The sequence below is a fragment of the Alnus glutinosa genome, chromosome 5, assembly GCF_958979055.1.
Source record: "Alnus glutinosa chromosome 5, dhAlnGlut1.1, whole genome shotgun sequence".
Lineage (NCBI taxonomy): Eukaryota > Viridiplantae > Streptophyta > Magnoliopsida > Fagales > Betulaceae > Alnus > Alnus glutinosa.
Window position 1 is genome coordinate 24,388,838 of NC_084890.1, and position 26,096 is coordinate 24,414,933.

The 26,096-nt window shown below is 35.5% G+C and overlaps 1 protein-coding gene and 1 long non-coding RNA gene across 2 annotated transcripts; one reads left to right on the forward strand and one right to left on the reverse strand.

Moving 5' to 3' along the window:
• Window positions 1–5,727: 5,727 nt before the first annotated feature.
• On the reverse strand, window positions 5,728–7,941 carry LOC133869130 (protein neprosin-like). The gene is made up of 7 exons (XM_062306095.1): window positions 7,786–7,941; window positions 7,233–7,319; window positions 6,949–7,137; window positions 6,682–6,840; window positions 6,539–6,592; window positions 6,272–6,412; window positions 5,728–6,129 (listed from the first exon to the last, which is right to left on the reverse strand). The coding sequence occupies exons 1-7, from the start codon at window positions 7,939–7,941 to the stop codon at window positions 5,728–5,730; spliced, it is 1,188 nt and encodes a 395-aa protein (XP_062162079.1).
• A 12,090-nt stretch (window positions 7,942–20,031) lies between these two features.
• Window positions 20,032–23,837, forward strand: LOC133869693 (uncharacterized). Its single transcript, XR_009900500.1, has 3 exons — window positions 20,032–20,341; window positions 21,658–21,757; window positions 23,168–23,837. It is a non-coding gene; the product is annotated as an uncharacterized LOC133869693 (long non-coding RNA).
• Window positions 23,838–26,096: the final 2,259 nt, after the last annotated feature.

Consider the following 26,096-nt stretch of genomic DNA (forward strand, 5'->3'; position numbering starts at 1 on the left):
ACAAAGACAACTTCATTGGACCATGTTTTGCCCAAGGAACACTTCTTATAGGGGCACACAATGAACCATTTTTTCATAGAGTTTTCACTTGCAAATTTCACAAACGCCATAACCCCACAAATGTACTCTGGCGAACTTTTCAGCTTTCTCATCCAAATCTTGTCCATCTTTCTCACTACATCACAAAAAATCTTCCAAAACACATTATCAAATATAATTAATTGCGAGGTAGGGAGGCAAGCAAAGTTCAATTCAACTGAACCGTTGAAGGAAATCAATTAACTCCTTTTGTTTCAAGTTAAATGATTTATTTATGAAAATTTGAAGTTGGGTTTAGTGACATCACATGCTTAGTGTTGGAAATGAAAGGTTTTTAGACTAATCTCCACCTAAACTATATTTAAAATATAATAGAATTTAGATAACTTGAATACTTATAAATTTTCAATCAATATGCAAGCTTCTTAATGTAAGATTCACCCATAGAATTATTGAAGATTTAGATTTTTTAGTCCTATATGATCATCATAGATGGGAATTGGGAAAGCTATGTGTGTTTGATCTAAGAAAAAGTTAGACACATCTGCACTATTTCTTAAAAAAACTAAATGAAAGTTATCATCGGAGTTTTATCTAAAACACAACTTGTAACTTGGTACATGCACTTACGCCTTCATAATTTAGCCTCCTAAATTATGAAGATTATCATATCATCTTTTCATTCATAGAAACATACCACATCACATGTTGATCCTATCATTTCATTTGAACACTCATTTTACATAAACATATGTAATCTAGGAAAACATTTGGCAAGGTATCATTTCAATACATGTAAACATTTCCTTTGATAACATAGCTCTCAAAATGTGCTCAGATTACACATTTTCATGCACAAAATATTGTTTTCGTAATCAAAAACATGCAATAGGCAACTACAAGAAGGGATCGGACAGAGGTGAGTCGAGCTACCGATGCAAACATCTCTTCATAATCAATACCATACTCCTGACTGAACCTCTTAGCCATAAGACGTGCCTTGTATCGCTCAACAGACCCATCAGATTTTGTCTTAATCTTGTATACCCACTTGCACCCCATCACAGTTTTTCCTGGAGGTAAATCAACTAAGTCCCAAGTGTGAGTTTTGGAAAGAGCAAGGAGTTCTTTAGACATAGCTTTTTGCCAAAGAAGGTCAGTACGAGCCTTACAAAGATAATTAGGAAGAGTTTTTATCCGAGTTGAGTGACGAGGAGAGGAGTGGTTAGTCTCAGAAGGGGTAATAGATGAATCAATAGGCGGGTCAGGTAGATTGAAGTCTCCCGTCAGGAAGTCATCCAAAGAGCTTATAGTCCTTGCATCAAGATTATTAGGTTCAGAGAGCAAATCAAAAGAGACATCAGTGAAGATAGGGGAGGCACCAGAGGGACTAGGAGGGAAAGACTCCATGCCACTAAAGAACCTATGCTCCCAGAATGTGACATGACCAGAGATGCGAAGGCGTTTAGCAATGGATCATAACAACGATAACCCTTATGCTCAATGCCATAACCAAGAAAACAATAAAGGCGAGAACGTGGTTCTAATTTAGTGCGTTCATGAGGTTGAAGGAGAACAAAACAAACGCAACCAAAAACACGAAGTGACTGATAGTCAAGAGGAGAACCACACAAGAGTTCATAAGGAGACTTATTGAGGGTAGTGGGAGACAGGACTTTATTGATAGTGTAAACAACATTAAGAGCAGCCTCTCTCCAAAAATATTCAGGGATAGAGTAGAAAGGAGCAAAGCCCGAACTGTGTCTAAGAAGTGTCTGTGTTTGCGTACAACATGACCATTTTGATAAGAAAGGTAGATTCACAATACTCCATGGCAATATCAGAACGAAAAAAATTAAAAAATTAAAAAATTAAAAATTATATTGCGGGAAAATTGGGTGTGACCCATCTTTTGAAATTCAGAATAAATTTTTGGAAGTTCAAACCGATTTTGTAAAAGGTAAAGCACTTTGCTTTCCAAGTTGACATGCAACACAATCAAATGACTCAGACCCAATAAACCCTAACTGACCACTGGTAGCTAAAGAACTAACACGAGAAATAGACGCATGAACTAAATGAGAATGCCATAAACTGAAATTTGTAGATGGCGACCGAGATGGAGTGGCAACAGAGACAGTATGAGGAAGATGGAGAGATAAAAGCTCAAACAGACGTCCAACCTTACGGGAAATCCCAATTAGCTGTCCCATCTGCGGATCTTGCACATCACAACCTCGTTTAGAAACATGCAATTCAAGACCAAAATCACAAATTTGACCAACAGATAAAAGATTTAATGAAAGATTAGGAACAAAGTAGGTATCGAACAAAGACAATTGACGAGTAGAAATTGACCCGATGTGACTAACATTCAGATGTGAACCATTAATAGCTTAAATATTGGTAGGACTAGTTAAAATAAATTTAGAGGAAAATAGGGAAGAGTCTGGTGTCATGTGATTATAACAGGCAGAGTCAATAAACCAAGAAGAATTACCTAGGGTGGTGGACATGGCAGTATTGATATTGGACTTAGATATAACCTGATGAATAAGTGCCTCAATTTCTGTGGGAGAAAGGGTACTGGGTGGGGGTGCAATGTTGGTGAGAGACACATCAGATGCACAGTATGAGTGACAGTAGCAGCTTTATAATGAAGAGTCATGTGATTACCTCAATAAAACCTTGTTCAACACTCACTATACTTGTGACCAAATCGTTGAGAGTAGATGCAATGTATAGGTCCGATGAGATGAGCAAGAGCCGATAGGAATGGAACCAAGAGCACGCATATTGCATGAAGCAGTGGCCATGGCCATCTCAGAGGTGTTGTGCAACTTCATAGTGGAGAATCGGGTCTCTTTTGAAATTAGTTCACTAAGAACACTTTCCAAGGATGGCAGCTATGAACGATGAAGAAGAGAAGCCCGAGTATGCTCAAACTCATCTCGAATCGCCATAAGAAACTAGACAAGGCACATGCTATCACGAAAAGCAATGTATTGGGATGCATCGGTTCGATTGATCCATTCTAGCTCACAGAGAGACAATTGATTCCAAAGATAAGTCATTTGGGAATAAAAAGTCAACAATATTCTAACATGGTTCTTGGCGCATGTGGTTGAGCTTAGTTACATTCTGAAAGCACTGAGCAAGATTGGTAGTGTTGTAACATTGGGCTAACATGTCCCAAACTTCCTTGGCATTGTCAAGATTGCCAAAAGTTAGACTGATGGAGGCTCTACACAAGTGTTGGCAAACCAAGAAATAATCTTGTAATGTGTACTTCGCCATGTTCGAAGGCGACTAGAAAAGTAGCATTGGATTCTTCTTCTCTAGAAGTTCTTCGATCACCAGAGACATACTCCCAAAGGCAATGTCCTTTAAGCCACCTACAAAGGGATGAGCCGAGCTTTAAGATTTCAAGACTTGCTCGTTTATGAGTCGAGCTCAAACTCGAGCAAAGCTATGAAATGTGTGTTTAAGCTCTGCTCGCTTAAAACTCTAGCGAGCTTGAGCTCGTTGAGAATGTCATTCAAGCCGAGCCGGGTTACTCGACAAACTCGGCTCAACTAGAGCTCGAGTTAGGCAATTAAATTTTTTAATGTGTGATTAAAGCAAAGTTCAAGCCCGAGTTTGTGAACAACCCCTATACATTTATTAAAAACATAAATATATAATATGTAACTATATAAGGCATATTATAAAATATAGTACGTAACTATAGCCCATAAGTAACAAATTAACAATATGTTATTATATATAACTAGAGAGTATAAACTATGGTATATGTATATTGTGAGCAAGCAGTAAGTCTAACAGGGTGGGTATATGAAGTGGCCCTACCTTGAAGGGGTTCCTCGTCATAAAACCAAAAAACAAAAAAAAAAAAAAAAAAAAAAAAAAAAAAAAAAAAAACTAAGTATCATATATATATATATATAGTTATAGTAATATTGTTATATGCTAACTATTAATAATTTAATATGTTAGTTTAAGACTATAGTTTACTATATATATAATATACATAGAAATATCGAGTAACATATAATTAATGATATTTTCTTAGAATATGTTAATTAACTAGATAATATGTTAGTGTATGAACTAACTAGTTAGTATGTTAACTAATACACACTCATATATTAAGTAACATATATAACATATATTACTTAGTTACTAATATACATGCTTAAATTTATATAACCCATTTTTAGTAATATATATATGAGATATGAACGAGCTGAGCAAGCAATCCAGTCGAGTTTTAAATGAGCTGAGGGCGCTAGCTCTTATCGAGCTTTGTCAAGCTAGTTGGGCATGTATCACTTACTAATCAAGTGGGTTTCTATAGTATCGAACTCGAGTTTGGATCGGGCTAAACCGAGCGGTTTGTCAAACGGACAAGTTTATTTACATCCCTACTAACCTTCTCATAGATTGAGCCCAAGCAGAATAATTGGAGCCATCAAGAATTATTTGAATAGGTTGGGTAATATATTTGGTGTTGCGAAGAGTGGTAGTAAGAGTAAGGCCTTTTTTTCTTTTTCTTTTTTGGGCTAAAATCCAGTGTAATAGGGTGTAGGATAGATTCTGTGAGCCTAGTCTAAAGGGAAAACTCAAGTGCAGCAAGGTGTAGAAGAAGTTGTATAGGCTTGATTTTAAAGGTAATAATCAGGTGTGGCAAAGAACAAAGAAAAAACTGTGAATTCAAGTGGAAAACAAACCAGTGAAGGCGCGTTCTTAAAGGCGCGGAGTAGATCAGTAGACCCCGATCAAGAATCCGGTGTCTATGTCTGAAACCAGCAAAAGTTGCTAGCACGTGGAATGCATGAAACAAACACTAAAAATCTGGGGTGGCACATGGCGGCACGTGAGAGGTCTTCTGGGCGCGTAGTCTCCACCGAAGGGTAGATCGTCTGTCTCTGCCCCAGATCCGGTGTTCACAACGGAAAAGCACTGACCAAAGCGGTGCGTGGTGGCCGGGGCAGCGCGTGGAGCGGGTGCTCTACCGAAAAAAGAACATTGTTTGGCAAGTGAGGGTGCTATGGACATTCCTAGTATATTAGACACAAAAACTTAACTCTGATACCATGTTAATATAACTGTAGAATTCTGAATAGAATACTATATTTTTGTGTCTTAAACTGTGTACAAGAGGGGCCTATTTATAGTTTAATAAGTCGACCTATACAAGTAAATCTAAATCAACTTATACAAGGAAACATAAATTGACTCAGACTAGAAAATATAAAACAGGTAATTAATGTACAGAATAAATCAAATATGGTAAATTAGACATATATAGTAAATGCTAGAATATATTCTAAATATATTCTAACATCTATAATTCTAGATACTTCTTAGCAAAAACATATTGTTGTACAATATATTGGCCTAATATACTACACCTTTGATTTAACAAAAAATAAATAAAAAAAATACTACACCTTTGTTTCCTTAACTTTTTTTTTCCTAATTACTATTCTTATTTTTTACTATTTTTTTTAAGACTTGTATTTCAAAAAAAAAAATTAAATTAAAATGAAAAAAACCCGCATACAACGTGGGCTATATGCTAGTTTGTATAAAATTTCGGTTAAGAACAAACGAATTATGGTAACATAAAATATTGATAATATGAGAAAACTCATTATTATTAAAATGGGAAGTTTAACTGTAGTATCAAGCTCCTTTGATTCCACCAGGACCATCATAATAAATCAAACGTCCCCAATATTCACTGTCATATCCAAAATCATGAATATTGTATGCACGTGGATTAGATGCATACACCTCTGTATCGATTGGTTTGACAAAATGAAACTTTGCATTCTCATACGCAGCTGCAATTCGCCGACTATGAGCGACATAGTCTGATGACTTATGAAATGGATAAAGGCCAGTGCCCATAGGGGGACTAGGCTGGTCTAGTGGACTATAGACTTCTCCTCCCCAATTGGCTTGATTGCCAAACTCACTCAATTCGCCAAATAGTGTCGGGGGCCAAAAACCAACTACAGAGTTGTCTTCCTCAAAGTATAACGTCCAAACAAATTTTGTTGAATTTGGTGCTCCATGTATTTCCTACAATGTGGTAGTAAGTAAAAATGGAACAAAATTTAGTGTAAACGAGTATTAGAACATATATACATGGCTAATTTTTCTTTTCCCATGGATTTGTTGACTAATTTAATGAACATCTAATTGCACATATTCCTTTTCATACCTTATTGATTCGCAATTTAACGGCAAATTGTTCTCCACCTACAACAGAAGTGTTATCTATCGGCCAACCTAGAGGTATTTGAGAATTTATTTGCACATATCCAGGACAATGTTGATTGAAACACTGTGTTCTTCCACCAATCTTGTAGAATGAGTTCAGGAAATAAAAGATTTTCAATCAATAGAAAATATTAAATATAAATCCTTTTGATTTGTTACAAATAATTAAAAAAAAATGAAATTACTCAACACAATCTACAAAACCCACTGTGATGTGAGCAAATAGCCGAGTCTGGTTGTCTTTGAACAGTAAAGGATTTACCTAAAAATACATTTGCTCAGTATGTTAGTCTGTTGGGATATAGAAAAATTCTTTAACAAAGGATATGCTATCTTAAATTAGAGAATTACCGTGAAACCTGTTTTAATGGTGTCAAAACCATTTGAAAATGTCATTCGGAATTCACTATACTGAGATCCAGTGACTCCTTTTGCATTAAATAAGCAAAAATATGATTCAATTCCAACAAGCTTCCTATTGGGGTCAGTTTTTGTTCGAAGTATTGCATACTGCATGAGATAATCAAATTCTTAAGTCACTTGCATCACTAATACTATATTCACTAACAAAAAAAAAAAATAACACCGTTTTTCCAAGCATAAAAAATTTATACTTACATGATGTCCAGGTTCTTCATCTATATTTGAAGAATATTTTGTTGAAAGCATTTTGGCTCTTGCCAAGTCATCTTTATTGATTCTTATTATAGGAACTGTTCCATAAGGACAACCTGCACCTTTTAGCCCAATACTTGATGGTAAATTCCTTTTGCCTCTCATTCCTTCTACAAACAACTTATGTTTAATCTGTAATAACACTCTTGAAAGGTTAGAACGATATCAATTGTATCAATTGTACCAGTTAGCATTGAAAAAGAAAAGGTTTGAATTAACAGGTCAACCTCAAATGTAGTATTCTTCCAAAAAGGATGATCAAAGCCGGGTTGTTTGTAGAAATCAATACAGTCGTATATAAACCCATCTCTTGTCTGCAGATGTCAAATCAAATCAAACTTATATGTATGTTTGTTGGATCTCATAACAATTTAGTTTATAAAAAAATATATATATTGAAATTTTTACTGCCAAAATTTTCCTAGATGTGATTTGAAATGCCTATTTTACCTTACTTTAGCCAATAAATTAAAAGTGATTTCAAACATACTCAGAGTCTAATAAAATGAAATAAATTAGGACATATGAATTATGTTTATGGCATTAAATTATATTATTACGATTATGTATTGCTTGAGCCCATGCATGACTTTCAATCTCCCATGTAGAGGTGTTAGGATAGGGAGTTTGATTTCTATTATGACTAGCTTAGTCATAGCTATCATATGTTCAATATCTTATGTAAAATATTAAAAAAAAAAAAAAAAAAAAAAAAAAAAAAAAAAAAAAAAATCTACTTAAGAATAGAAGAATTAAAAGAATAGCTTCCAAAAATCTTACTTGAAAGCTTTTAATTGCAGACTTCTTAAGATTTATAAGTCGCTTCTTGAATTTCAATTCTTCCTTTAAAGATAATCCCCAATCCGCTTCAACCATATTGTTGCTAAGATGGAGAAAGCACATGAAGAAAACTATTAAGTCCACCCTTGCCACCATGGTTGATAAATAGGTTTGCCACATATGAGTGCTTGTAGGTTTAAAGCTCATAGACACAAATATATATATCCTAAAAACACACACAAACACATTCATATAGGAAATGACATTAATTACAAGGAAAGTAGGTAAACCATAGGTATTGTCCAGCCTTAATATGGCAACTGTATTAATTACAGTATTTGTAGGATTACCAAATAATAATGACATTAATGTAGAAAGATAAAATGTAGGGAAAAGTACACATAACCCCCTCAAACTACCACCTCATTGTCAATGTCCCCCCTAAACTACCAATTGTGTCAATGTCCCCCCCTAAACTACCAAAAACTGTCAATGTCCCCCTAATGACAAAAATACCCTTCATAAAATTATTAAAATAAAATAAAAACTCAAAAAAAAAATTAAAAAAATATAAAATAAAAAAAATTAAACCAAAAAAAAATTAAAACTGGTTTTTCTTTTTCTTTTTTTTCGTTTGTTTGTTTTTTTTTTTTTTTACAAAAAAATTGTTTTTATAAGTTTCAGTTATTTTTTTGTTTGGTTTTTTTTAAAAAAAAAAAAAAAAATCATTCTTTTTCATTTTTTTAATTTAATAAAAAACTGGTTTTTCCTTTTTCTTTTTCATTTGTTTTTTTTTAAAAAAAAAATTGTTTTTATATTTTTCAGTTATTTTTTCGTTAATTATTTTTTTTATAAAAAAAAAAAAATTTCTTTTTCGTATTTTATTAATTTTTTTTAATTTTTTTTTTTAAAAAAAATTAATTTTTTAGTTTTTATTTTTAGTTTTAGTTTTTTTTTTGAATTTATAAAGACATTTTTGTCTTATTCAAAAAAATTTAGGGTTATTTTTGTCTTTTTGTTGGTCTTAGGGGGGATATTGACATTTTTTGGTAGTTTGAGGGGGGCAATTGACACAATTGGTAGTTTGGGGGGTACATTGACAATTGGGTGGTAGTTTGAGGAGGATATGTGTACTTTTCCCTAAAATGTATTAATTGTCTAGCCTTAAACATACCAACTGCATTGCTTATAGTAGTTATAAGATTGTCAAAAAATAATGGCAATAGAGAAACGATTCTCCTACATCTTTCATACACTTCTCCAACACCTCATCCTACGTGGTGTCATTTTTATTTTTATTTTCATTTTGTGGGAGATAGAATGAACAATTTAAAAAAAAAAAAAAAAAAAAAAAAAAAAAAAAAAAAAAAGGAATTCTACATAGGATGAAGTGTGGGAGAGGTGTATGAAAGATGTATGACAATAATGAAAATGATGATTATAATCTCTTGGGGTAATTATATTTTTCTCCCATGAACTATCAGCCCCTGTCAATATGCTCCTAAGAACAGACACTGTCACCACCCGACTGCATCGAACTATCATTTACTTACCAAAACCTCATCCCGTCAGTCAACCTCGTTAAATCACGAAAATGGTGGACCAAGCACCACTGCCACCAAACCGCACCACCCAAGTCCAAAAAATTCACTTCTCTCACCGGCTCTCTCTCTCTCTTGTTATCTTCTCTCAATCTCTCGCTCTCTCTTTCTAGTTTTAAAATCTTCCATTCTCTCAACTGATAAGTGCTGAATGTTACACATTCAAACCCCTTAATTCATATATGTTAATCTCTTAGTTTTGTTACAGTTTGATAGTTTGTGTTGTTTTTGTCTTTTCTTACATTTTACAGGTTTTGGAAGAAAATCACTTAAAATACATCAAATTTCAAGCTTAGAACAAGTTTGCAAGAATATTGAAGTCCACAAACTCACTTTTGGAAAGATCCAACTCCAAATCAATTTTGAATTTTTTTGCTGCAAAAAAGAGAAATCGGCACAAATCATAGACTAATTTCCGATTTTTCTAGGATTTCTAGACCACATTGAAGAAAGACACACAAGCTTTGGAAAGGATCAAAGGCTACTTCAAGTTGGATTTTGATTTTTCTTTCTTCTTTTCTTTAATTTCTTTATGTATATATTTTTAGTCTGAATTAGTTGTATTTAATTACTTTTGTTAGGGTTCGATTGAAGCCATAATGATGTCTCCTTAAGGTTTTAATTTATCTTGCTACAATTCATATATTGATGTTTGTTGGGAATAAATCCCACTCAAACCGGCCTGGCCCGCGTAGAAGACTGCAAGCCCACTTCCATCGAAAATAACTCAGACAAATGAATGTTTGCCTAAGTTGTTTGGGGGGTAGCTCAGACATGATTTATTAAGTTATGATTTACTTGGTTAAAATATTCTCTCGGAAATAACTTAGATGAATTACTATTTGTCTAACTTATTGGGGGGTAGCTAGGTAACCATCATAACTTACTAAACAAACAACATCAAACTCAAAAAAAAAAAAAAAAAAGGCACAAAAGTTTACAAGACTTCCTCGGCATCTTCACCCTCAATCCCATCTTCATCCTCGGTTGCATTTCTACTCTCTATTACACCGTTGGATGTGGGCTTGGAAGCAATGTTCGAAAGAAGATGAATGCCACCATGAGGGTTCAGAGCATTTTTACTCCAGTCCGGGACATCCAAAAAAAATTGCACTCCCAAGCCTTCAAGCTCTAGTATTCCTTGATCCGGGACGCGCAGAAATGTAAAAGTCACGTTCTCGGGCTGGATGTCAAACCAATCGGGATTGAGAACTAAATTCCTGAAGTTCTCAAATCCCCAATTGAAACCCAAAGCCCAGCCTAGGTCCCAAAGCCATGGAACGAAGGAGAGCCGCTTCAAGAGACGTTTTGCCTTGTTCTTGTAATGATTGTACTTCCGTCGAAGTCTCTTATATTGGCTTTCAGCGTTCTTTTGTAGCTCGGTTGCCTCTTACTTCTCGGCCATCGCCTCTTCTTTCTCCGCCTCGGCCTTCTCCTTAGCAATCTTGGCAGCATAAAGACCATCTCTAACATTGAAACTCGAGCCCGAGAAGAACCAAGCTCCTCTTCCAAGTTATCTTTGATTTCACTCTCGTCGGCTAGCTGAGCAAGTGCCTCGACCTCTCGAGCATTTGCTTCCCAGGCCTCACGACGAAATCTCTCTTACTGCCGTTTGTCTGCAGCAATTGTTTGATCTCGGGCAGCAATTTCCTGATCTCGGACCTTCAGGATCTTGCAGCCGAGCAACCTTTGGTTCCAACCCCCTCAAACTTGCAACCTCATTCCCAAGGCTTGTGATCTGGGCCTGCATCTCGATCACTTCAGGCGAAGAATTGGCGCTCATATGCCTCTGGAAGTTTCGCCATAATGTGGCCATCTTGACAATAAACTGAAATACCAAGGAAGAAACAAGTTACTAAAAAATTGACTAAATATGAAAAAGATGTTTTGCCCTGAAAAATAAGAACTTACCAAAAATTGAGAATGTACCTGTTGTGAAATTTAAAGTACTCACTGGCACACAAATCATATGCAACATAGTGTGTGTGCAAGTGCGATGTTGAATTCACAGGGAATTGCGTTGTAAAAATCAATTTCTATTTAAACTAATCCTACCTAAACCTAGTTCCAAATGTTTGGGATTTTTTTTTTTGCAAAAAAATAAACTAAATAAAACTAAATTAGAAACAATTGATGGAAAGCACTAAGGTTTTCAGAATCTACCTTGCCAAATCAAACACCACATTCTTGTATTTTATTCATACAACCGATAAACAAATAAGCCTTATTCATTATTCAAAGTTCAATAAAAATACATATTAAATCATTCCATGAATCCAACCATTAAACAAATCACAACGAAGAGCCAATTGAAATCAAATTATTCACTGTATCCGTTTGATAAACAAATCACAATGGATATCTTCTTTCAATCGAATGATTCAATGTATCCATCGGTTGAAACACATCGAATATCCAACTTTTAACAAACGATCATCACAATATTCAATGAAAAGAAATAAATCAATTAATTAAATTGGACTTGAACAACATTTTGGTAAACATCGAAATTGTATAAAATAAAATAACAAGAATGTGAGTGTAATCATTGGCGAGGTTTCATCTTCAACCTTAGTTGAAGATTTTATCCCCTCATGACTAAAAGCTACATGCTAACTTGAATTAAAAATATAACAAACATGAATGACTTACAAAAGAAAAAGAGTATAAGAAGAAAACATGTAAAATGATCCTGTAAAACAACCCAAGAACTGCTCTAAAATTATTCTCAAACTTCCGACTCTCACATCCACACGTTTACAAGAGAAAGAAGGAAATATGTAAACATTGCAAGGCTTAGGGCTTTCTTTGGTGTTGCTCGGTCAGCAACATGTATTCTCAATAAAAACGTGCGTCGGTTGCCTATCATGGAAAGAATCACGTATGTGTTAATTCGGTGCTGTCAATTGTGCATGGAAACAAATTGCCCATCCATTTCTCTGCTGCCAAACTGGAGAAAATATTGTATGTTTCGGTGCTGCCTAGGTATGGAAAGAAACTGAAAAATATAAAGACTTCTAATTTACGGTGTGTGTGTGTGTGTGTGTGAGTGAGTGTGAATAATGTGTAACAAAATATTAAAGTGTGGAATTTAAATAAGACATATTTTGTTAACGAATTGAAAACTCAATTAAGAGAAAAACCACTCCGAGGCAGCCAAACCCAGGAATTTCACTTTTCTAAAGACAAAGCTAATAACAAAGCAGTAACACTCACATACCCCGATGCAGCAATCGTACCTTGCACTCTGACGTGTACCTATACACGAACGCTTCCCAACCAGGTCTCTTACCTGAAGAGGTCTTCAATGGATTCCTTTAGATTAGCGCTCCTCCCTAAGCTAGACTTCACACAAACAATATCACACACCGGGCACCTCTTAAAGAGCTAGCAGATTTTACACAATTTCTACCTAAACACCCTATCTAAGCTCTAGAGAATTCAATACCGAATTCTGTAAATAATACATGCCTAGATGCCTTTATTTATAGGCTTTGGAAGACCTAAATCGACACTGATTCGGTTTTCTCTAGGTGGCGTTCGGACGGAGGTAGAGAGCGCCCAGACGATGAACTGTGCAACCGCCTTTCCTTATTAAGGCCGCATCCGGACAGTATTGCCCCAGCGTCCGGACAGTTGCAAGCTGTCTTCCCAATCTGTGTCTGCAGAGTCTGGATTCTTCTCGAAATCTGAAGAGCGTCCGGACAGTGTTGCCCTGATGTCCGGACGGATGCACGCTAAGCTATCATAATCTTCTTGACACAGGAAGGCGTCCAGATCTTCACTAGACCGTCTAGACGAGAACAAGGGATCCGAAATTTTGCAGAATCTTCCTAGAACTCTGAAATTGCCTTCTTGAAGCTTGTGACACTGAAACTTGTCATAATAAGGCCATTTCCATATAAGAAAAATGATCTCTGAATATTTAATGATTCTGAAATAATATGGTATCCCTGTTAAAACAACAACATTACATGATAATGATTTTGTTAACAGAATGAAGCCAATAAAACTAACTGTAATGACCCGCTTTTTACAACAAGGCCGTAAATAATTATATCTGGATAATTACGTGTCATTACTATTTCAGAGACAATAAATCTCGTAGTGAAAAATATGAATATCTTTTTTTAAAAAAAAATAAAATAATAAGGATAATTTCCTTACAATACATTTAGAGCTTTGACTAAAATACCTCAAGATGCATTAAAATAATTAAAGTGTCTTACATAATAAATATACACTAAAAGCGGTAACATAAGTGCCACATGCGGCACTAATTCTACATAATTATTGTCATTATACAAACCATAAATAAAACACAAATCATTAGAGAATGCATAAAATAAGTCCTAACATTATCATAAATGATAAACTATTCAGTAAGTCCATCACAAGGTAGGAGACACTAGATAGCCTCATCTATGTAATCAGGATCAGTATAAGGATCCTGGTAATCCTGGTACTCATCATTCTCAGTTCCTGCACAATCGTCGTCTATGGGATAGTGGATAACACCATAGCCTCATATATACATAAGTGAGTCAACTGTTTTTCAATAACATGATGTATTATGCCTTATTTAAAGGGAGAGATAACATAATGATGAGATGACAGTTTTATATGCAGAGTATTAAACAGTTTAATATAGTGATTTCACTCCACTCGTTTTGAGCCGTTACTCGATTAGCGATTATCCTCAGAACCTTTCCTCTTACATTACTTTTTATTTACATATTTTCGTACTAGCAGAGTCGTTCCTCTCAATATTATTTATTATTATTTTCGGCACAGGCAGCCGTCACTAACCTGAACCTTTGGGATACATTCATCACAATATTAATAAGTTTATTATTCTCAGTATGCAATAACCATTCACACGCATCCAATTTAAATAAAACATAAACATAACACTATTGAAATCAGTATTACCCTCAATAAGTATTTTATACTTATAGCCTCTTGCTTCACAGGAAATTTCCACACACACAGGTGTGTTCACTGCAATGCAATATTTATTCATGTGATAATAAATCAATACACACATTACTAAAATAATAATGCTATTTTACTATCTTTGTCATTTATAGCTTTGTAATTAAATACTATACCTAAATGTTATCTCAAGTATTATTTCAGCATATAAACTAAACATACAATATTATTATTATCTTCTAAAAACACATTTTATCACAATATGCGTTTTGAATACCTTTACATCTAAGAGAGCATTATTTCAACTATTTTATATTTTATACAAAGCACGATAAGCATTATTATGACATTTATAAAATTATTGCCTCAAACATCCCTAAACTAACACGGGCATTTTAATGGCATTATCATTAAAACATATCCATGTTTTTGCATAAATTAAACATAATAACCTCATTAGTGTAAATAATGAGTTTTATACTTTCATAATGGCATAAATTAAGATAATCTTTCTTTTAATTTTATAAAATTTGGACAGTAAAATATTTTCACTATCACAAATTAACCCAACAACACACACACACATTACTTTCATTCGGTAAAACACACCTTTGAAACTCACACACGGCTCTCACATACACAAACATATATGGAAAATGATAAATTTACAACACCACCACAACAATTACACAACCCCTCACATGGGGTGGGGCCCAGTGTATAAGGCCCACCCCCATGTGATGAGTTGTTGTATGATTGTTGTACCGGTGAAGTGTAGGAATCAAACCCCAACATATATTGCTTTCATTCGGTAAACTACACCTTTGAAACTCACACACGCCTCTCACATACACACAAACATATCTTTCACACACACACACGTTTTTCAATTCACACACAAGCCTATAACACCCACATGTCTATACACACACACACACACGGTTCACTTTACAAACACACACACACACACCCATCTCTTTCACCATCACACACAGTTCATTTCACAAACACACACACACGTTCACTTTTTATGAAACACATACACATGTCTACTTCACAAATAATCACACATGTTTTATTTCCTTTTAAAGGCTTAAAGTGATAAAACATAAACTAAGAGTTCAAAGGTTTACCAAGGCTTCTAAAACCAAAAGGAATTGCACCACCTTGCTGCTATCCAACTGAGAGTGAGAGAGAGATATATTTTTATACACTAGTCCAACCAAAAAGAGATAGGGAGATCATTCCACTTTTCTTAACCAAAAGAAGTAAATAAAAGAACAAGAAACAACACTTACCACGAGTTCAAAGGAACAGGGAGAGTTTCTTTATTTTTTTTCTTTTAAGAGAGATGCTGGCCGAATCAAAGAGAGACCAAGAGAATGCTTTTCTTCCGTTTTTGAGTTACTGACATGAACAACAGGAAAGTTTGAAAGCTTTGTCTTCAATTTTTGGTTTGAGCTATAGAGAAGAGTCATTTTCTCCATGGTTATTAGCACAAGACCGAATGGTGCAGCAGAAAAACAGAATTGCATGCTTTGTTCTTCTACAAAGACTGTAACTTGCAAATGAGAAGAAAAGGATGATGTTCTGATTTCCAAAAGGTTTGTTCAGTGATAGGACAGAAAATGGGTGTGTTTCTTGTGCTGTAGAAAATCAAAACAGCAAGGAAATGAAGAGAAGAAAACAGAGAGCTTTGTGCTCTGTTTTTGCTGCTGGTCGTAGCTCACTACAGGGTGTAAAAATGAAGTTTCTTCTTCTCTGTTTGGTTTGATTTCTGACTAAGGGATTAACCAAGAGAATAGGAGTGTTTCATTGGCTAAGTTTCTGCTCTAAACTGAGGAGAAAAATCAAGTTGCAGAGAGACTCTTGAAGAGTTGGTTTTCCGTTTTCCAGGGAACGATCGATGCTTATTTTCTTATATAGAAGCTTGGATGGTCTGGATCTATCTAAACAAAATGAATCCACGGATAGGGTGCATACAAGTGTTCGGTGGAGGCTATTAGAAGATAGGAAATAATCATTTCATTTCTTAATATCTCTTATCTTCTTCTAACTAGAATTGATTCTTAACTAACTTTGTTATCTAACTAATTTATTAGTTCTATCTTAATTATAAGCTTCTATAAGACGTTATAGGTTCATGCATTATCCAAAATATCAGATTTAGGCAATGATGAATTCCTAACAAAAATCATCTACATGCTATTTGTACACGGTTTGCACTGGAACTACAGTCTACAGGTCGGTCGGCTCCATAACTATGCATAGGTATTTTTCCTAATTCACCAATATCCTTCATTTATATATATATATTAAATCATAGATAGCATCCAGTATATATATATTTATATATGCATTAACCAATATATTTATATAATATATCAATTCATTAGAATTTTAAGTAGTTTATTTTTCTTGGGTGTTATATCGAAATTTAAATCCTAACATACATGTTAAAATAATTCTAAATATTTAGAATAAATAAGTACTTACCTAAGTCCCTAGCATCACTAAAGACATACTCAGGACGTGCTAGGGAAATCTCATCTCTGGGATCGAGCGGAGCCAAACCTTCAGGTTGCCCTTCATCATGCTGATCAAGAACATGCGGAGCCAAGTAACCCTCTGGACCACCCCATCCATTTGCGTGATGCATTTGGATCATGAGGCCCATCATAAGTTCATTATTTATCAGATTATTCTCTACAGCTTACTGCATCCAAAAATATTCATCCATCGGGTCATACTGACCTACCCCCGATATAGGATCCCTGATCTTGTATTCTATTATTGGTTCGACCGCAGCCATAGTATCATCAGGACTACCTATATTATCTTCCTCAGCTGGTTTCCCTAATGGATCCATTTGCTCAAGTTCCCTGAAAAGATAACACTATCAAACTATATATATATATATATATATCACAGTTGTATATCACTCACACAATAATACTGCGAAGGATTTCCAAACCTTAAAACAAATGTGGATATTTATTTCTCATATCATGCTCAAGTTCCCATGATGCTTCCTCTACGTTGTGATTTCACCAAAGGACCTTAACCAATGGAATGGTCTTCATTCTAAGCTTTTGTTCCTTGCGATCTAGAATTTGAACTGGCAACTCCTTGTACTTAAGATCTTCTTGGACTTGCAATAGCTCAAATCGACAATGTGCAATGGGTCACGTACATGCTTCCTTAGAGTAGATACATGAAATACATCGTGTACCCCAGATAGAGCAGGTGGTAGATAAATCTTATACGCCACTAGGCCTACTATCTCTATCACTTCAAAAGGGCCAATAAATCTCTGGCTTAGCTTTCCCTTCTTGCCAAACTGCATCACACCTCTCATTAGTGAAACCTTTAGGTATACAAGGTCACCAATGTCAAATTCCAGCTTACAGTGATTCTTATCTGTGTAGCTTTTTTGCCTGCTTTGAGCTGTTAACATCTTCTTCTGGATAAGTGCGACTTTGTCCTTTATGTCTTGTATAATTTCTGGCCCAATCAGTTGTCTTTTGCCAACTTCGTCCCAATATAATGGAGATCTACACTTGTGCCCATAGAGAGCCTCATATGGTGCCATAGCAATAGTTGACTGGAAACTATTGTTATAAGCAAACTCAACTAAAGGTAAATATTTAATCCACTTACCTTTAAAGTCAAGTACGCATAACCTCAACATGTCTTCTAGAGTTTGAATGGTTCTTTCTGATTGGCCGTCGGTCTAAGGATGATAGGTCGTGCTAATGTTCAACTTTGTACCCATTGCTTCGTGTAGGCATGTCCAGAATCATGAAGTAAATCTGGGGTCTCTATCAGACACAATAGAGGCAGGTATCCCGTGTAACCTGACAATCTCTCTTATGTATAATTCAGTCAACTTCGGCACTAAATCCGTGATATGGAACAGAATGAAATGAGCACTTTTGGTGAGTTTGTCGACCACCACTCAAATGGAATCTTGGCCACTAGGTGCCTTCGGGAAACCTACCACAAAGTCCATGGTAATTTGATCCCATTTCCATTCTAGGACGCTAAAAGGTTGAAGAGGTCTCATAGGTCTTTGATGTTTAGCTTTCACTTGTTGACACACATGGCATTGGGCTACATATTCAGCAATGTCACACTTCATGCCACGCCACCAGAATTTCTTCTTCAGATTTTGGTACATCTTGGTATTCCCCAGATGTATGGTATACTTGGTCTTGTGGGCTTCATCTAAAATGTCTCTTCTCAACTCTGCGTCATTTGGTATAGCAGTTCTAACGTCTCCAATTCTTAACAGATCATCGTTCGTGAAGTGGAAGCCAGAGGCTTCGCCGCGGTTAGTTTTCTCCATGAGCTCTTGTAACTCGAGATCATTCTCCTAAGCAATTTTAATCCTATCTGCTATTAAGTGTTGGATTACGAGTGTTACACGAGTGGCTTGTTCTTCAGTTAGAGTAACATCCAGCTGAATCATCCCTATTTGCTGAGCAAGCTTATCCGGAGTAGATAAAGCATTTAGGGTGCCACTTTGCGATTTCCTACTTAAGGCATCAGCAACCACATTTGCTTTTCTTGAATGGTATAGGATATAGCAATTGTAGTCTTTTATAAGCTCTAGCCATCTCTGTTGCCTAATGTTCAATTCCTTTTGCGTAAAGATGTACTTCAGGCTTTGATGATTGGTATAGATTTCAACCTTCTCTCGAAACAGATAGTGTCTCCAAATCTTCAAGGCATAAACTATTGTTGCAAGCTCTAGATCGTGAGTAGGATAATTTCTTTCATGATTCTTCAATTGTCTAGATGCATAGGCGATTATCTTGCCTTGCTGCATGAGTACGCAACCTAGTCCTTTGCGAGATGCATCGTTATAAATAACAAATTTCTCTAACTCCATGGGAAGAGTAAGGACAGGTGCAGACACTAGCCTTTGCTTGAGTTCTTGAAAGCTTGCTTCGCACTCGTCATCCCAAGTAAAGCGAGTGTTCTTCTTCGTCAGAGCAATCAAGGGACCCAACAGCTTAGAGAACCCTTCTACAAATCTCTGATAATATCCAGCAAGTCCTAAGAAGCTTTGGATCTTATAGACATTTGTTGGATGTTCCCATTTGGTTACTGCTTCAATTTTGCTTGGAGCAATAGCTATCCCATCCTTTGAGATTACATGGCCTAGAAACGAGACTTCTTCCAACCAAAACTCACACTTCTTGAGTTTAGCATATAGCTTTTTCATCGCATGAGAAAAGCAACTATCTAGCATTAAGTGTAAAGACCAAGAAAATAAATAGGGCATTTAGCAATTAATAAATTATATTTATAAATAGATGGGATTAATAATTATATTCTAAGTGATAATATTCATTGTTGAAATAAAATAAGTCTAAGATGAAATAATAGAAATAGAATAATTAATAATAATGGAACCTAGTGAACAATTAATTAAGTGTATGGGTAGAGAGTAATTAAATTAAATGTGGGGTCAAATAATAATTGTTAAATGATAGAATTAATAGATTTGGGGTTCCTGCTGTAATTTATGGAGGTTGGGGTTTTAAATAAAAGAAATCTCTCATTGCCATGTGTCATTACCTGGTTGGCTGTGGAGGATTTCATTATCTCTTTCCAACCACTTAGCTTGTGACATATGTCCTTCACCTTATCCCTTTTCTTTCTTTTCCTTTCTTTTTCTCCCTCTCTCCCCAACGCGCGTTCTCTTCTCCCCCGATGCCTCTCCCTTCTTCTTCCTTTTTCATTCTTCTCCTTTTCTCCTTCTCTTCCGCACACTAGCCCCTCTCCCCCAACTCCTTTCTTCTCTTCTTCTCTCCCCGTCACACACACACCCCCAGCCCAAAAGAGAACCAGAGACACAAAAACCGAACCCGTGAGAGACCAAGAGGTGCAATTTTTGGAATGGGTCCGATTGCCAGTGGGTGGTACTAAATTGACGTTGGCGACTTTTCGTGGGGTTTCTAGTAGCGCTTTTCTGGTGGGCTTTCTCAGTGTTAACAGGAATCATCAATGAGGTAAAAATCATGTTTTCCTTTAGCTCTTAGATTTGGGTTTCGAATGGGTTTGTTGCGTTGGTAATTTTCAGTTATTGTTGACTGATTCGCTTAAGGTTTTAATTACAATTTTTAGATTGGGTCCTCTTTGGGTTTTGGTTGAGTTTTATTTAGGAAGAAAATTTAGGGTTTCTTGGTATTTTCTTGTGTGTTGGCCGTATAATGTGTGCCTCAAGGGATCCCAGTTTTATGATGATATATTTATGTCTTGATGATTCTAATCAGGTTTTGGTTTGTATTTTTAGAATCATGGTTGATGGATCCCTTTGGAGTTTGATCTAAGTTGGAATCTTAGAGTTATTATGATTATTGGTTTAGAAGACTAATTTTATGGGGATTGTTATTGTTGTGGAACAAATTTTGGTTGGGGTTCTTTGTGTTGGCCGAATAGTGTTTATTTTATGGGTTTTGATTCTTAATTTTGATAACCTATGATTGATGCTTTATTGTAAGTGGTTGATGTTTGAATGAAAAGTCATTATGAAGGGTATTTTGATGGAAATCCAGATCTGGTTTGTGTTTGTAAATTGGGGATAATTGTGTTAGTTTTTGGTTAATGCCCTATTATAAATTATAGAATGTTGGGTTGGTTAGATCCAGTTTTGGAAAGGAATTTGGTAGATGATTGAGGTTTATGATTGTTGAAATTTTGATGGTTCGATGTGAAGAAAAATCTTGCCACATTTGATGTTGTATTTTAGGGATTAGCTTGGTGATTTATAGTTTGAGTTTTGAGAAATGTATGTGCTGATTTTGATGAGTGTTTTAATGGAATTCAAATCTGATTTGGATTGGTAGTTTAATGATAAATGGTTAATGATTATTTGTTAGAGATTGAGGTTAATGTTCGTGGTTGAGTGGTTTCTAAGAATATTGTTTAGGGAGATTATGTTAATGAAAATTGGAGGGAAGGTCTTGTTATTCATGGTTGGTTCTTGATATGTAGCTTGAGGTTTAAGCGTCATATGTGTATATGTACATATGCATATATATGGGTTAAATGTATAAGGTTAAATTAGTAAATAAGCAAGAAGATATAAAAAGGATTAACTATAATGATGCGACTTAATAACAATAAGTAGACTAATAAAATAGTAAGCGTAACTCAGATAATAAGATGAATAAATATGAACCTAAACCTGAATGATAACCTAATAATAATCTAGGATACTTAGCTAGCCTTAGAAGCAAGTAAGGCGACGTGTGAGCATGCGGGTAGTGTATGTGTCATAGAGTATGGAATTCAATAGCTAGTCTGACATTATAAATGTTTGCAGGCTTGTGTCATAATTGGAGACTTTAATTGGTTCTCCAATGTTGTGTCCAAGTGACTAGAATCCAGTGGGATGTTCGAGTCATGAGTCCAATGCAGTAAAGGTGAGTATTCTACTCACTGAGAAACTATTATTTTCATATATTAATGAATTGCAAAATATATATGTTGTTTTATAAATCCGAATCAATTGTATGTTGAATATATCTGTTTTGGATGATTTGAGTACTTTCGAGTATGTTAAACTTATCAATGATATTTTGGAAAATTGTATATTGTATGTGGAGTGTAGAATGAATTGTGTGATTTTGTGCTGTGGTTGCGAATTTTAAATACTGTATTTGGTGTTTGAGAAATTGATGTTGTGACATGTTTGTAGATTTGAGAGTGTTATCATAAACTGTTTTGGAGCATTGTGCATTGGTGCATGGTTATACAATCTTGGGGAATACTCGAGCCAAGGGCTCTACAACTTGAGTCCGGGACTTGGATACTTGAGTCAAGGACCCGGATATTTGAGTCAGGGACTCGGTCACTTGACCCCGGGGCTCTTCGGTGATTTAAGTCAGAGACTCGATTTCTTGAGCCAGGAGCTCTTCTCTTGAGTCTGGGACTCTACTCTTGGGTCTGGAACCCAGGGGACTTGCATTGGCATACATATATCGTGGTCTATTTGTGTGTGTTGTTTTCATGATATGTATATTGTAGTTTTTGCTAGACGTATTAGTTTGCATAAGAGTATCAATGGAAAAGAGCTTATGTATATTTCTATCAAATGGTTGCATAATTTAAATGCATTGAGTTTGAGAGTGCATAGATGATTGCATTGCCTAGAATTAGAGATGTCATTGTCTATGTCATACCACGCGAGTTGTTGATCAATGGCAATACGCTGTTGGGAGTAGGCATGGTGTTATGGGATGCTAACATCTACGTAATGCCATGCGAGTTGTCATTATTCTTCAGCTAAGACATGCTTGTATAATAGAGTCTCACTCTAGTACTCGCATGATCACACTAACATTCAAAGGCAATAAGCTTGATGGTGTAGGCTTAGTGTTGCCTAATTCAGAAAATGTGGATGTCTTAATACAACTAAACTAAATGCCATGTTTTCTTGCTTAAGACTTGTGTGTAGGAGCATGAATTCTGTAATGGAGTGATCGTGTGCATATATGTCTAAGCCACCGATCAAAAGTAATATATTGTAGATGAGTTTAAATGTAGAAAGCTTCCAAGGTGGGATGACTGGAACTTCTATATATGTTCACAGCTACATAGTATGCTTTAAATGTTTTCTATTAGTCGGTGTTTGTTGTATCAGCTATTAGGGTTTTTCAGTCAAAGTTTATAAAATTGGTAGTTGTTATAGTGCTCACAAGACTATAAAGGAAAAGTTGGTTCTTTGCGAAAACTCAGCCAGTTTAATATCACTGAGGTCTCGGTATTATGTACTAAGACGGTGAACTTATTCTTTCACCTATACGGATGTGGCGACTCTCACAACCGTATAGATGATGTTCCTTTGGCTGCAGGTACTCCAGTCGTAGTTGATGGTATTGTAGAAGTATACTTGGGATATTATGACTGATGCTCGCCGCGATAGTTGTAATTGTCGGACCACGGGTGTCTACTGTTTTATACGTTTGGATTTATGGCTCGGGTCGCCTATGACACTTGTATTGTCGAGCCATTATTGTTATGTAATTATTGTGTTGATAAGACTTAAACAGATAGATGTTAAATGGCTCTTTGTTGTAGGGTTGGCAATTCGGGTTCACGGGTCGGGTTCGGGTCAACCCGACTGACCCGATTATATAAACGTGTCAACCCGAACCCGACCCGATTATTAATCGGGTTGTGACACGTGACCCAAACACGGCCCGATTAATAATCGGGTAACCCGAACACGACCCGACAAACCCGACTAAAAAACGTGTCACCCGTTTACCCGACACGGCATCAATTTCACTGTTTTCACATGTTTCAACCTTCAATTTTTTTTTTAAATCGGGTTATAATCGTGTTGGCGAGTCAACCTGGGTAATCGGGTTATAATCGTGTTGGCGGGTAATCGTGTTATCGGGTCAACCCGTGCAATCGGGTCATAATCGGGTTGGCGGGTTGACCCGCGGGTTGACCCGCCAAACACGATTATAATCGGGTCATAATCGGGTCAACCCGATTATGACCCGAACCCGATTATAACAAACTCAAACCCGGTTTTTTCGTGTCGGATTCGCGGGTCGTGTCAAAAATTGCCAACCCTACTTTGTTGTAATTATTTGTGATAGATGTATAAGTTAGGATTTCCGCTATTCAAGTTTATATTTTCCGCTTCATAGATAGATATATGTTATACTCTGATTATTAGGAACATGATATGGAGCATGTACCATATGTTAGCTTTGCGACACATCGTCATGCCACTGTGAAGATCCGATCCGTTTATATTTTAAGATATTAATGTTTATGCAAATAATTTGCAAAAAAAAAAAAAAAAAAAAAAAAAAAAAAAAAAAAAAGGTCGTCACATTAAGATGCACAAGAAAACTTAGCATATATCAAGTATAAACTTTCAATCATATATAAGCATATTTAATTAATGTACAATGAACTGAGATATCAAGCAAAAAGACATGCAATATCTAAAAAGCTCTCAAAAGAAAAAATAAATAAATAAAAATTATGCATCTTCTCCACCAATATTTTTTTTTTTATGTTGAAAAAAAATAAAACAACAAAAACATGCCTATGGACAAAAGACATAATATCTAGTCCTAGCATGTAAGGTAATAGCAAACTTGACCTCAGGAAGAGAGGTTTGGAATTACCAAGACAGAAAAGCAGCCGCCCGACATGCTTTTTCTGTCATCCCCAAATAGTACCTAAAGAAATTTCTTAAGACAACGAGAGAAAATATAGGGATAGAATAAATGGTTCCTCAAATAGAATGTAAGGCATGAATAAGATATGGCATGATAAACAATGCAATGCAAACGTACCTTACATGCACTAGGATTTAGGAATCAAAATCCTAGGCATGGTGTGACTTCACCTTTACTAGGTGAGTCCACTCCCCTTCAAAGGGTGAATAGGCTCATCCTTCCTTATCCATATCTTATTTATCTGAGAGGTAGGGTTGTAAGCCATGTCCAATTTGTCCAAAATAACTAGGACATTCTTCATCATGTAGACAAGCCCTTCATAGATCTGAATTTCCTTGGGCAGTGAGGCTTCACTCTGAAGTATTTGGCCTTGATGTGGCCATTCTTGCCACTGTGACGGCATGAGGGAGAACCCCTTTGAGGGTATTGCCGCTTTTGTCGAGAAGCATGATGAAGCTTGGAGGGTTTAGAGCTAGACTTACCTGTCTTTTGCTCTTGCTTCTTGATCCGAGGCTTTTGATGTCGGATCTGATGACAATGTGGCCTAATGTGTCCTGTGACACCACAGTGATGGCAGGTAGGCTGACTTCGTTTGCTGAAATGTTTCTTGACAGGCTCTACAATTTTAATGTTAGCATTTTTACACAAAACAAAGCTCTTACCTTCTTGAGATAAATGTCTCTTATAGGGCTGAACATATTTATCAGAAGAAAGTTTCGCAATATTTCCCTTTTTAGGAGCAACATGCTTATTCCAAGGCCTGTGAGATTTCAACAAATAACAATTTGGTCTAATATGACCAATCTTCTCACAATAATGACAAGTAGGAACAAACTTACCTTGTGTTCTTAATTCCTTGGATTTAGGCTTCACACCGTCAAATAAGCAAGAATTATCTAAACAAGTTGTATCTACTACCACAGGCTTAATAACAATAGAATAGATTTAGAATCAGAAGCATGTGAAGTAAAAGAACTCAAATCATCAATAATTAAGTTAAGCAAAACAAAACAAAAGACCAACAAAAACTAATCAATATAATGCATGAAACTTAAAAAAAAAAAAAAAAACACCAAATCTGATAATCAAACGAGCAATCCCACAATAACATTATTTTTTTTCATGAATGATTTGTTATAATGTGGCATTGCAATCAGGAGTTAACATGGATGTTAGCGTGTCAAATGAGACACATATGACACATTAACTTTAACAATAAAGTGACAGAATTACCTATTTTCAATTGAGTAATGATTCACCACCATCCAAATATACAACTTTTCATCATTTAATCTATATGTCAAGGTGGTCCCCCATTTGAAAATAAAAAATAAATAAATAAATAAAAAACTCAAAAATTGGTGGGGGACTACCTTCCCACATAGATAAAGTGGTGAAAAGTAGTATTTTTGGGTGGTAGTGAATCATTACTCTTTTCAATTTGAGCAAAACCTAAAGAATTTATTCTTGAAATTGAAAACTCAAAGACTAAATTCAAATCAGATAAAACCTAAAGCCTAAATATAATTTTCTTTTTCTTTTTCTTTTTTATATT